This window comes from Lates calcarifer, linkage group LG5 (assembly GCF_001640805.2).
Source record: "Lates calcarifer isolate ASB-BC8 linkage group LG5, TLL_Latcal_v3, whole genome shotgun sequence".
In the NCBI taxonomy this organism is placed as follows: Eukaryota; Metazoa; Chordata; class Actinopteri; family Centropomidae; genus Lates; species Lates calcarifer.
This window is the reverse complement of record NC_066837.1, coordinates 13,969,301-13,983,936: the sequence shown is the minus strand read 5'-3', so window position 1 is coordinate 13,983,936 and position 14,636 is coordinate 13,969,301. Positions and strand designations below refer to the sequence as shown.

General features: G+C 40.5%; 1 protein-coding gene across 1 annotated transcript in view; it reads left to right on the top strand.

Moving 5' to 3' along the window:
- The window catches only part of LOC108896469 (uncharacterized), a 57,624-nt gene that overhangs the window by 14,387 nt on the left and 28,601 nt on the right, over positions 1-14,636 (top strand). The window contains exon 3 of the mRNA XM_051070274.1: positions 1,271-1,408. Coding sequence (XP_050926231.1) covers positions 1,381-1,408 — 28 coding nt within the window. The 5' untranslated portion in view covers positions 1,271-1,380. The remainder of the gene's footprint in view (positions 1-1,270; positions 1,409-14,636) is intronic.

Sequence of the window (14,636 nt, the reverse complement as noted above, 5' to 3'; positions counted from 1 at the left end):
ACAAGTGAATGCAACTACACTTATCAATCAGGCTGCATCACCAATAATTTCCACCTCACCTGTGGATGATAGAACATCATCAGAAATGACTGCATCTTCAACTTTACAATCTCTCAACACATCTTCTGCTCTAGTTATGATAACTTCACCTACAGTGCATGCAACTCAACCAAACCCTACACACCACAACATCAGTGCCAGGTAACACAACCTTTACACAAGAACCTTAAGCTATTTCAAAAGTTACTGTCTTCATCAATACTTGGTGCATTACAAAATTTGTTACGTTAAACTCATCTCCTGTCACTTAAAGTGAGCAACCAAGTAATCCTAATGTTCCTGTTGCAGGCCAATTTGATGTCTACCTCAGTAAATGAAACATCACTACCACCAGTGTTCACTGGTACAACAGAGTCTTCGACAACAACAGCTTCCACACCGGTTGAGCCAAAGATAACATTGGAATTTAAGATACAGCAAAATTTTACACCACAGCTTGGGAACAAATCATCACCGGAATATAAGGAATTAGCAACTAAAGTAACCACAACTGTAAGTTTTTTAATCTTTTTAACAAACCTCAAATACAAACACAATTAATGATGTATGTATTGTATGATTGAAGTCATGAATGAAATATTTTGACCATTGATTACATTTTTTCATTAACTGACTCTTCACAGCTCAACAAAGTGTATTCAGCACAATACGGTGCACGATTTAATCGAACTGTAGTCAACGGTTTCAGGTACAAGACACCACTCCTAATCTTTTCAAACTTTGGTGATTTAGCCTTTTGAAATCAGTTGCCTCATAGTAAATGGTTAACTGTAGAAATGAAAGAATGCTGCTTTGAATTCTTATCAAAGACATCAATTTGTTCTTTCAGTTGCAACTTAATTGAGGATTAATTACTTTAAAAATGTTTCGATGAAGTGGGCTACAGCATTTTGTAATCAGTAACCTCCAAAATGTTTCTCTTACAGTCAAGGATCCATTGTGGTAGATGCAGAGTTGATATTCAATGATGTCATCTCACTACCAAATACTAGTTCTGTGGCTGAAACTTTGGTGGCTGCTGCTTCCAGCTCTAATTTCTCCCTCAGTGTCAACACATCATCTATTGTTGCAACAAGTAAGAGTTTATATTTAATGCCAGCTATACAGTATATGTCTGTTCATTTTAGCAATTCTCATTGCACACATACACAAAATTAGTTTAACAACAATGTGATGCATGACTGATTAAATTGAAATTTCCACCTTGCAGTTGTGTTGTCACCAACGCAAGCCCCTGCCACGACTTCATTTTCAACATCTATCACCACATCACCTCACATTGCAACTTCATCACCTCTCCGTGAAAGTGCACCACCAGTCATGATGACTTCACCGCCAAGTGGATCAAGTACGGAACAATTCAATGCCAGTTTACCAGCAATATACACAACTTTGTCTACAGTCTCAGGTTATACAACTTTCTCACCAGTAACTACAATCCAAGTTATCAATGAAAAATCATCAGTATCAACTTTGACCTCACAAGGAGACACAACAACTTCATCACAGGGCAGTGTAATTTCAGAAGCCGTGAGTGACACTTTGCCAACAATCTACACAACGTTTGAAGAGAAAACATCAGAGCTAGTTGATATTCCTTCAACACCAGATCACACCACTTTACCAACCGCTAACACAGATGTAACACAAGCCAAGTTGTCTTCAGCTCCACGCCTTACTACTTTACAATTAGTGGAGACAAAGTCACCAGATATAATGACAACTTTAGCACCGGTTAGTGAAACTCCACCTGTCAGTGAGACTTTCTCACCAATAGCTTCCACTTTGTCAGTAGATGTTACATCTTCACCACCACTGGGTTCAAGTCCATTACCAGTCACATCAAATTTGCCAACAGTGAGCATTAGCTTAGAATCAGAAACAACAAGTTCATCACAAGGCAGTGTAACTTCAGAAGCAGTGAGGGACACTTTGCCAACAATCCACACAACGTTTGAAGAGAAAACATCAGAGCTAGTTGATATTCCTTCAACACTGGACCACACCACTTTACCAACAGTGAACACAGATGTAACACAAGCCAAGTTGTCTTCAGCTCCACTCCTTACTACTTTACAATTAGTGGAGACAAAGTCACCAGATATACTGACAACTTTAGCACCAGTGAGTGAAACTTCACCTGTCAATGAGACTTTCTCGTCAATAGCTTCCACTTTGTCAGTGGATGTTACAACTTCATCACCGCTCGCTGCATCTTCAAATCCAGTAACTCAGAGTTCACCTCTGCTCCCCTCAAGTCAAACACAACTGATCACAACTTTACCACCACTGGGTTCAAGTCCATTGCCAACCACATCAAATTCGCCAACAGTGAGCATTAGTTTCAAATCAGATACAACAAGTTCATCACAAGGCAGTATAACTTCAGAAGCAGTGAGGGACACTTTGCCAACAATCCACACAACGTTTGAAGAGAAAACATCAGAGCTAGTTGATATTTCTTCAGCACCAGATCACACCACTTTACCAACCGCTAACACAGATGTAACACAAGCCAAGTTATCTTCAGCTCCACTCCTTACTACTTTACAATTAGTGGAGACAAAGTCACCAGATATAATGACAACTTAGCAGCGGTTAGTGAAACTCCACCTGTCAATGAGATTTTCTCACCAATAGCTTCCACTTTGTCAGTGGATGTTACAACTTCATCAACACTTGTTGTATCCTCAATTCCAGTATCTCAAACTTCACCTTTACTGGCGTCAAGTCAAGCACCACTCGATACAACTACACCACCACTGGGCTCAAGTCCATTAGCAGTCACATCAAATTTGCCAACAGTGAGCATAAGTTTTGAATCAGGCACAACAAGTTCACCACAAGGCAGTGTAACTTCAGAAGCAGTGAGAGACACTTTACCAACAATCCACACAACATTTGAAGAGAAAACATCAGAGCTAGTTGATATTCCTTCAACACTGGACCACACCACTTTACCAACAGTGAACACAGATGTAACACAAGCCAAGTTATCTTCAGCTCCACTCCTTACTACTTTACAATTAGTGGAGACAAAGTCACCAGATATAATGACAACTTTAGCAGCGGTTAGTGAAACTCCACCTGTCAATGAGACTTTCTCACCAATAGCTTCCACTTTGTCAGTGGATGTTACAACTTCATCAACACTTGTTGTATCCTCAACTCCAGTATCTCAAACTTCACCTTTACTGGCGTCAAGTCAAGCACCACTCGATACAACTACACCACCACTGGGCTCAAGTCCATTAGCAGTCACATCAAATTTGCCAACAGTGAGCATTAGCTTAGAATCAGAAACAACAAGTTCATCACAAGGCAGTATAACTTCAGAAGCAGTGAGGGACACTTTGCCAACAATCCACACAACATTTGAAGAGAAAACATCAGAGCTAGTTGATATTTCTTCAGCACCAGATCACACCACTTTACCAACCGCTAACACAGATGTAACACAAGCCAAGTTATCTTCAGCTCCACTCCTTACTACTTTACAATTAGTGGAGACAAAGTCACCAGATATAATGACAACTTTAGCAGCGGTTAGTGAAACTCCACCTGTCAATGAGATTTTCTCACCAATAGCTTCCACTTTGTCAGTGGATGTTACAACTTCATCAACACTTGTTGTATCCTCAACTCCAGTATCTCAAACTTCACCTTTACTGGCGTCAAGTCAAGCACCACTCGATACAACTACACCACCACTGGGCTCAAGTCCATTAGCAGTCACATCAAATTTGCCAACAGTGAGCATAAGTTTTGAATCAGGCACAACAAGTTCACCACAAGGCAGTGTAACTTCAGAAGCAGTGAGAGACACTTTACCAACAATCCACACAACATTTGAAGAGAAAACATCAGAGCTAGTTGATATTCCTTCAACACTGGACCACACCACTTTACCAACAGTGAACACAGATGTAACACAAGCCAAGTTATCTTCAGCTCCACTCCTTACTACTTTACAATTAGTGGAGACAAAGTCACCAGATATAATGACAACTTTAGCAGCGGTTAGTGAAACTCCACCTGTCAATGAGACTTTCTCATCAATAGCTTCCACTTTGTCAGTGGATATTACAACTTCATCACCGCTCGCTGCATCTTCAAATCCAGTAACTCAGAGTTCACCTCTGCTCCCCTCAAGTCAAACACAACTGATCACAACTTACCACCACTAGGTTCAAGTCCATTACCAGTCACATCAAATTTGCCAACAGTGAACATTAGCTTAGAATCAGAAACAACAAGTTCATCACAAGGCAGTGTAACTTCAGAAGCAGTGAGGGACACTTTGCCAACAATCCACACAACATTTGAAGAGAAAACATCAGAGCTAGTTGATATTTCTTCAGCACCAGATCACACCACTTTACCAACCGCTAACACAGATGTAACACAAGCCAAGTTATCTTCAGCTCCACTCCTTACTACTTTACAATTAGTGGAGACAAAGTCACCAGATATAATGACAACTTTAGCAGCGGTTAGTGAAACTCCACCTGTCAATGAGATTTTCTCACCAATAGCTTCCACTTTGTCAGTGGATGTTACAACTTCATCAACACTTGTTGTATCCTCAACTCCAGTATCTCAAACTTCACCTTTACTGGCGTCAAGTCAAGCACCACTCGATACAACTACACCACCACTGGGCTCAAGTCCATTAGCAGTCACATCAAATTTGCCAACAGTGAGCATTAGCTTAGAATCAGAAACAACAAGTTCATCACAAGGCAGTATAACTTCAGAAGCAGTGAGGGACACTTTGCCAACAATCCACACAACATTTGAAGAGAAAACATCAGAGCTAGTTGATATTTCTTCAGCACCAGATCACACCACTTTACCAACCGCTAACACAGATGTAACACAAGCCAAGTTATCTTCAGCTCCACTCCTTACTACTTTACAATTAGTGGAGACAAAGTCACCAGATATAATGACAACTTTAGCAGCGGTTAGTGAAACTCCACCTGTCAATGAGATTTTCTCACCAATAGCTTCCACTTTGTCAGTGGATGTTACAACTTCATCAACACTTGTTGTATCCTCAACTCCAGTATCTCAAACTTCACCTTTACTGGCGTCAAGTCAAGCACCACTCGATACAACTACACCACCACTGGGCTCAAGTCCATTAGCAGTCACATCAAATTTGCCAACAGTGAGCATAAGTTTTGAATCAGGCACAACAAGTTCACCACAAGGCAGTGTAACTTCAGAAGCAGTGAGAGACACTTTACCAACAATCCACACAACATTTGAAGAGAAAACATCAGAGCTAGTTGATATTCCTTCAACACTGGACCACACCACTTTACCAACAGTGAACACAGATGTAACACAAGCCAAGTTATCTTCAGCTCCACTCCTTACTACTTTACAATTAGTGGAGACAAAGTCACCAGATATAATGACAACTTTAGCAGCGGTTAGTGAAACTCCACCTGTCAATGAGACTTTCTCATCAATAGCTTCCACTTTGTCAGTGGATGTTACAACTTCATCACCGCTCGCTGCATCTTCAAATCCAGTAACTCAGAGTTCACCTCTGCTCCCCTCAAGTCAAACACAACTGATCACAACTTTACCACCACTAGGTTCAAGTCCATTACCAGTCACATCAAATTTGCCAACAGTGAGCATTAGCTTAGAATCAGAAACAACAAGTTCATCACAAGGCAGTGTAACTTCAGAAGCAGTGAGGGACACTTTGCCAACAATCCACACAACGTTTGAAGAGAAAACATCAGAGCTAGTTGATATTCCTTCAACACTGGACCACACCACTTTACCAACAGTGAACACAGATGTAACACAAGCCAAGTTGTCTTCAGTTCCACACCTTACTACTTTACAATTAGTGGAGACAAAGTCACCAGATATACTGACAACTTTAGCACCAGTGAGTGAAACTTCACCTGTCAATGAGACTTTCTCATCAATAGCTTCCACTTTGTCAGTGGATGTTACAACTTCATCACCGCTCGCTGCATCTTCAAATCCAGTAACTCAGAGTTCACCTCTGCTCCCCTCAAGTCAAACACAACTGATCACAACTTTACCACCACTGGGCTCAAGTCCATTACCAGTCACATCAAATTTGCCAACAGTGAGCATTAGCTTAGAATCAGAAACAACAAGTTCATCACAAGGCAGTGTAACTTCAGGTCCAGTTGGGGACACTTTGCCAACAATTACCACAACTTTAGTACAGGTGAAGACGTCACAGCTAATTGATATTCCTTCATCCCCAGATCGCACAATTTTACCAACTATGAGTACAGGTGCAACAGAAGCCAAGTTGTCTTCACCTCCACCCCTTACTACTTTGCAGTCAGTTGAGACAACTTTTCCATCATTTATGACAGTTTTACCACAAGTGAATGCAACTACACTTATCAATCAGGCTGCATCACCAATAATTTCCACCTCACCTGTGGATGATAGAACATCATCAGAAATGACTGCATCTTCAACTTTACAATCTCTCAACACATCTTCTGCTCTAGTTATGATAACTTCACCTACAGTGCATGCAACTCAACCAACCCTACACACCACAACATCAGTGCCAGGTAACACAACCTTTACACAAGAACCTTAAGCTATTTCAAAAGTTACTGTCTTCATCAATACTTGGTGCATTACAAAATTTGTTACGTTAAACTCATCTCCTGTCACTTAAAGTGAGCAACCAAGTAATCCTAATGTTCCTGTTGCAGGCAATTTGATGTCTACCTCAGTAAATGAAACATCACTACCACCAGTGTTCACTGGTACAACCAGAGTCTTCGACAACAACAGCTTCCACACCGGTTGAGCCAAAGATAACATTGGAATTTAAGATACAGCAAAATTTTACACCACAGCTTGGGAACAAATCATCACCGGAATATAAGGAATTAGCAACTAAAGTAACCACAACTGTAAGTTTTTTAATCTTTTTAACAACCTCAAATACAAACACAATTAATGATGTATGTATTGTATGATTGAAGTCATGAATGAAATATTTTGACCATTGATTACATTTTTTCATTAACTGACTCTTCACAGCTCAACAAAGTGTATTCAGCACAATACGGTGCACGATTTAATCGAACTGTAGTCAACGGTTTCAGGTACAAGACACCACTCCTAATCTTTTCAAACTTTGGTGATTTAGCCTTTTGAAATCAGTTGCCTCATAGTAAATGGTTAACTGTAGAAATGAAAGAATGCTGCTTTGAATTCTTATCAAAAGACATCAATTTGTTCTTTCAGTTGCAACTTAATTGAGGATTAATTACTTTAAAAATGTTTCGATGAAGTGGGCTACAGCATTTTGTAATCAGTAACCTCCAAAAATGTTTCTCTTACAGTCAAGGATCCATTGTGGTAGATGCAGAGTTGATATTCAATGATGTCATCTCACTACCAAATACTAGTTCTGTGGCTGAAACTTTGGTGGCTGCTGCTTCCAGCTCTAATTTCTCCCTCAGTGTCAACACATCATCTATTGTTGCAACAAGTAAGAGTTTATATTTAATGCCAGCTATACAGTATATGTCTGTTCATTTTAGCAATTCTCATTGCACACATACACAAAATTAGTTTAACAACAATGTGATGCATGACTGATTAAATTGAAATTTCCACCTTGCAGTTGTGTTGTCACCAACGCAAGCCCCTGCCACGACTTCATTTTCAACATCTATCACCACATCACCTCACATTGCAACTTCATCACCTCTCCGTGAAAGTGCACCACCAGTCATGATGACTTCACCGCCAAGTGGATCAAGTACGGAACAATTCAATGCCAGTTTACCAGCAATATACACAACTTTGTCTACAGTCTCAGGTTATACAACTTTCTCACCAGTAACTACAATCCAAGTTATCAATGAAAAATCATCAGTATCAACTTTGACCTCACAAGGAGACACAACAACTTCATCACAGGGCAGTGTAATTTCAGAAGCCGTGAGTGACACTTTGCCAACAATCTACACAACGTTTGAAGAGAAAACATCAGAGCTAGTTGATATTCCTTCAACACCAGATCACACCACTTTACCAACCGCTAACACAGATGTAACACAAGCCAAGTTGTCTTCAGCTCCACGCCTTACTACTTTACAATTAGTGGAGACAAAGTCACCAGATATAATGACAACTTTAGCACCGGTTAGTGAAACTCCACCTGTCAGTGAGACTTTCTCACCAATAGCTTCCACTTTGTCAGTAGATGTTACATCTTCACCACCACTGGGTTCAAGTCCATTACCAGTCACATCAAATTTGCCAACAGTGAGCATTAGCTTAGAATCAGAAACAACAAGTTCATCACAAGGCAGTGTAACTTCAGAAGCAGTGAGGGACACTTTGCCAACAATCCACACAACGTTTGAAGAGAAAACATCAGAGCTAGTTGATATTCCTTCAACACTGGACCACACCACTTTACCAACAGTGAACACAGATGTAACACAAGCCAAGTTGTCTTCAGCTCCACTCCTTACTACTTTACAATTAGTGGAGACAAAGTCACCAGATATACTGACAACTTTAGCACCAGTGAGTGAAACTTCACCTGTCAATGAGACTTTCTCGTCAATAGCTTCCACTTTGTCAGTGGATGTTACAACTTCATCACCGCTCGCTGCATCTTCAAATCCAGTAACTCAGAGTTCACCTCTGCTCCCCTCAAGTCAAACACAACTGATCACAACTTTACCACCACTGGGTTCAAGTCCATTGCCAACCACATCAAATTCGCCAACAGTGAGCATTAGTTTCAAATCAGATACAACAAGTTCATCACAAGGCAGTATAACTTCAGAAGCAGTGAGGGACACTTTGCCAACAATCCACACAACGTTTGAAGAGAAAACATCAGAGCTAGTTGATATTTCTTCAGCACCAGATCACACCACTTTACCAACCGCTAACACAGATGTAACACAAGCCAAGTTATCTTCAGCTCCACTCCTTACTACTTTACAATTAGTGGAGACAAAGTCACCAGATATAATGACAACTTTAGCAGCGGTTAGTGAAACTCCACCTGTCAATGAGATTTTCTCACCAATAGCTTCCACTTTGTCAGTGGATGTTACAACTTCATCAACACTTGTTGTATCCTCAATTCCAGTATCTCAAACTTCACCTTTACTGGCGTCAAGTCAAGCACCACTCGATACAACTACACCACCACTGGGCTCAAGTCCATTAGCAGTCACATCAAATTTGCCAACAGTGAGCATAAGTTTTGAATCAGGCACAACAAGTTCACCACAAGGCAGTGTAACTTCAGAAGCAGTGAGAGACACTTTACCAACAATCCACACAACATTTGAAGAGAAAACATCAGAGCTAGTTGATATTCCTTCAACACTGGACCACACCACTTTACCAACAGTGAACACAGATGTAACACAAGCCAAGTTATCTTCAGCTCCACTCCTTACTACTTTACAATTAGTGGAGACAAAGTCACCAGATATAATGACAACTTTAGCAGCGGTTAGTGAAACTCCACCTGTCAATGAGACTTTCTCACCAATAGCTTCCACTTTGTCAGTGGATGTTACAACTTCATCAACACTTGTTGTATCCTCAACTCCAGTATCTCAAACTTCACCTTTACTGGCGTCAAGTCAAGCACCACTCGATACAACTACACCACCACTGGGCTCAAGTCCATTAGCAGTCACATCAAATTTGCCAACAGTGAGCATTAGCTTAGAATCAGAAACAACAAGTTCATCACAAGGCAGTATAACTTCAGAAGCAGTGAGGGACACTTTGCCAACAATCCACACAACATTTGAAGAGAAAACATCAGAGCTAGTTGATATTTCTTCAGCACCAGATCACACCACTTTACCAACCGCTAACACAGATGTAACACAAGCCAAGTTATCTTCAGCTCCACTCCTTACTACTTTACAATTAGTGGAGACAAAGTCACCAGATATAATGACAACTTTAGCAGCGGTTAGTGAAACTCCACCTGTCAATGAGATTTTCTCACCAATAGCTTCCACTTTGTCAGTGGATGTTACAACTTCATCAACACTTGTTGTATCCTCAACTCCAGTATCTCAAACTTCACCTTTACTGGCGTCAAGTCAAGCACCACTCGATACAACTACACCACCACTGGGCTCAAGTCCATTAGCAGTCACATCAAATTTGCCAACAGTGAGCATAAGTTTTGAATCAGGCACAACAAGTTCACCACAAGGCAGTGTAACTTCAGAAGCAGTGAGAGACACTTTACCAACAATCCACACAACATTTGAAGAGAAAACATCAGAGCTAGTTGATATTCCTTCAACACTGGACCACACCACTTTACCAACAGTGAACACAGATGTAACACAAGCCAAGTTATCTTCAGCTCCACTCCTTACTACTTTACAATTAGTGGAGACAAAGTCACCAGATATAATGACAACTTTAGCAGCGGTTAGTGAAACTCCACCTGTCAATGAGACTTTCTCATCAATAGCTTCCACTTTGTCAGTGGATATTACAACTTCATCACCGCTCGCTGCATCTTCAAATCCAGTAACTCAGAGTTCACCTCTGCTCCCCTCAAGTCAAACACAACTGATCACAACTTTACCACCACTAGGTTCAAGTCCATTACCAGTCACATCAAATTTGCCAACAGTGAACATTAGCTTAGAATCAGAAACAACAAGTTCATCACAAGGCAGTGTAACTTCAGAAGCAGTGAGGGACACTTTGCCAACAATCCACACAACATTTGAAGAGAAAACATCAGAGCTAGTTGATATTTCTTCAGCACCAGATCACACCACTTTACCAACCGCTAACACAGATGTAACACAAGCCAAGTTATCTTCAGCTCCACTCCTTACTACTTTACAATTAGTGGAGACAAAGTCACCAGATATAATGACAACTTTAGCAGCGGTTAGTGAAACTCCACCTGTCAATGAGATTTTCTCACCAATAGCTTCCACTTTGTCAGTGGATGTTACAACTTCATCAACACTTGTTGTATCCTCAACTCCAGTATCTCAAACTTCACCTTTACTGGCGTCAAGTCAAGCACCACTCGATACAACTACACCACCACTGGGCTCAAGTCCATTAGCAGTCACATCAAATTTGCCAACAGTGAGCATTAGCTTAGAATCAGAAACAACAAGTTCATCACAAGGCAGTATAACTTCAGAAGCAGTGAGGGACACTTTGCCAACAATCCACACAACATTTGAAGAGAAAACATCAGAGCTAGTTGATATTTCTTCAGCACCAGATCACACCACTTTACCAACCGCTAACACAGATGTAACACAAGCCAAGTTATCTTCAGCTCCACTCCTTACTACTTTACAATTAGTGGAGACAAAGTCACCAGATATAATGACAACTTTAGCAGCGGTTAGTGAAACTCCACCTGTCAATGAGATTTTCTCACCAATAGCTTCCACTTTGTCAGTGGATGTTACAACTTCATCAACACTTGTTGTATCCTCAACTCCAGTATCTCAAACTTCACCTTTACTGGCGTCAAGTCAAGCACCACTCGATACAACTACACCACCACTGGGCTCAAGTCCATTAGCAGTCACATCAAATTTGCCAACAGTGAGCATAAGTTTTGAATCAGGCACAACAAGTTCACCACAAGGCAGTGTAACTTCAGAAGCAGTGAGAGACACTTTACCAACAATCCACACAACATTTGAAGAGAAAACATCAGAGCTAGTTGATATTCCTTCAACACTGGACCACACCACTTTACCAACAGTGAACACAGATGTAACACAAGCCAAGTTATCTTCAGCTCCACTCCTTACTACTTTACAATTAGTGGAGACAAAGTCACCAGATATAATGACAACTTTAGCAGCGGTTAGTGAAACTCCACCTGTCAATGAGACTTTCTCATCAATAGCTTCCACTTTGTCAGTGGATGTTACAACTTCATCACCGCTCGCTGCATCTTCAAATCCAGTAACTCAGAGTTCACCTCTGCTCCCCTCAAGTCAAACACAACTGATCACAACTTTACCACCACTAGGTTCAAGTCCATTACCAGTCACATCAAATTTGCCAACAGTGAGCATTAGCTTAGAATCAGAAACAACAAGTTCATCACAAGGCAGTGTAACTTCAGAAGCAGTGAGGGACACTTTGCCAACAATCCACACAACGTTTGAAGAGAAAACATCAGAGCTAGTTGATATTCCTTCAACACTGGACCACACCACTTTACCAACAGTGAACACAGATGTAACACAAGCCAAGTTGTCTTCAGTTCCACACCTTACTACTTTACAATTAGTGGAGACAAAGTCACCAGATATACTGACAACTTTAGCACCAGTGAGTGAAACTTCACCTGTCAATGAGACTTTCTCATCAATAGCTTCCACTTTGTCAGTGGATGTTACAACTTCATCACCGCTCGCTGCATCTTCAAATCCAGTAACTCAGAGTTCACCTCTGCTCCCCTCAAGTCAAACACAACTGATCACAACTTTACCACCACTGGGCTCAAGTCCATTACCAGTCACATCAAATTTGCCAACAGTGAGCATTAGCTTAGAATCAGAAACAACAAGTTCATCACAAGGCAGTGTAACTTCAGGTCCAGTTGGGGACACTTTGCCAACAATTACCACAACTTTAGTACAGGTGAAGACGTCACAGCTAATTGATATTCCTTCATCCCCAGATCGCACAATTTTACCAACTATGAGTACAGGTGCAACAGAAGCCAAGTTGTCTTCACCTCCACCCCTTACTACTTTGCAGTCAGTTGAGACAACTTTTCCATCATTTATGACAGTTTTACCACAAGTGAATGCAACTACACTTATCAATCAGGCTGCATCACCAATAATTTCCACCTCACCTGTGGATGATAGAACATCATCAGAAATGACTGCATCTTCAACTTTACAATCTCTCAACACATCTTCTGCTCTAGTTATGATAACTTCACCTACAGTGCATGCAACTCAACCAACCCTACACACCACAACATCAGTGCCAGGTAACACAACCTTTACACAAGAACCTTAAGCTATTTCAAAAGTTACTGTCTTCATCAATACTTGGTGCATTACAAAATTTGTTACGTTAAACTCATCTCCTGTCACTTAAAGTGAGCAACCAAGTAATCCTAATGTTCCTGTTGCAGGCAATTTGATGTCTACCTCAGTAAATGAAACATCACTACCACCAGTGTTCACTGGTACAACCGAGTCTTCGACAACAACAGCTTCCACACCGGTTGAGCCAAAGATAACATTGGAATTTAAGATACAGCAAAATTTTACACCACAGCTTGGGAACAAATCATCACCGGAATATAAGGAATTAGCAACTAAAGTAACCACAACTGTAAGTTTTTTAATCTTTTTAACAACCTCAAATACAAACACAATTAATGATGTATGTATTGTATGATTGAAGTCATGAATGAAATATTTTGACCATTGATTACATTTTTTCATTAACTGACTCTTCACAGCTCAACAAAGTGTATTCAGCACAATACGGTGCACGATTTAATCGAACTGTAGTCAACGGTTTCAGGTACAAGACACCACTCCTAATCTTTTCAAACTTTGGTGATTTAGCCTTTTGAAATCAGTTGCCTCATAGTAAATGGTTAACTGTAGAAATGAAAGAATGCTGCTTTGAATTCTTATCAAAAGACATCAATTTGTTCTTTCAGTTGCAACTTAATTGAGGATTAATTACTTTAAAAATGTTTCGATGAAGTGGGCTACAGCATTTTGTAATCAGTAACCTCCAAAAATGTTTCTCTTACAGTCAAGGATCCATTGTGGTAGATGCAGAGTTGATATTCAATGATGTCATCTCACTACCAAATACTAGTTCTGTGGCTGAAACTTTGGTGGCTGCTGCTTCCAGCTCTAATTTCTCCCTCAGTGTCAACACATCATCTATTGTTGCAACAAGTAAGAGTTTATATTTAATGCCAGCTATACAGTATATGTCTGTTCATTTTAGCAATTCTCATTGCACACATACACAAAATTAGTTTAACAACAATGTGATGCATGACTGATTAAATTGAAATTTCCACCTTGCAGTTGTGTTGTCACCAACGCAAGCCCCTGCCACGACTTCATTTTCAACATCTATCACCACATCACCTCACATTGCAACTTCATCACCTCTCCGTGAAAGTGCACCACCAGTCATGATGACTTCACCGCCAAGTGGATCAAGTACGGAACAATTCAATGCCAGTTTACCAGCAATATACACAACTTTGTCTACAGTCTCAGGTTATACAACTTTCTCACCAGTAACTACAATCCAAGTTATCAATGAAAAATCATCAGTATCAACTTTGACCTCACAAGGAGACACAACAACTTCATCACAGGGCAGTGTAATTTCAGAAGCCGTGAGTGACACTTTGCCAACAATCTACACAACGTTTGAAGAGAAAACATCAGAGCTAGTTGATATTCCTTCAACACCAGATCACACCACTTTACCAACCGCTAACACAGATGTAACACAAGCCAAGTTGTCTTCAGCTCCACGCCTTACTA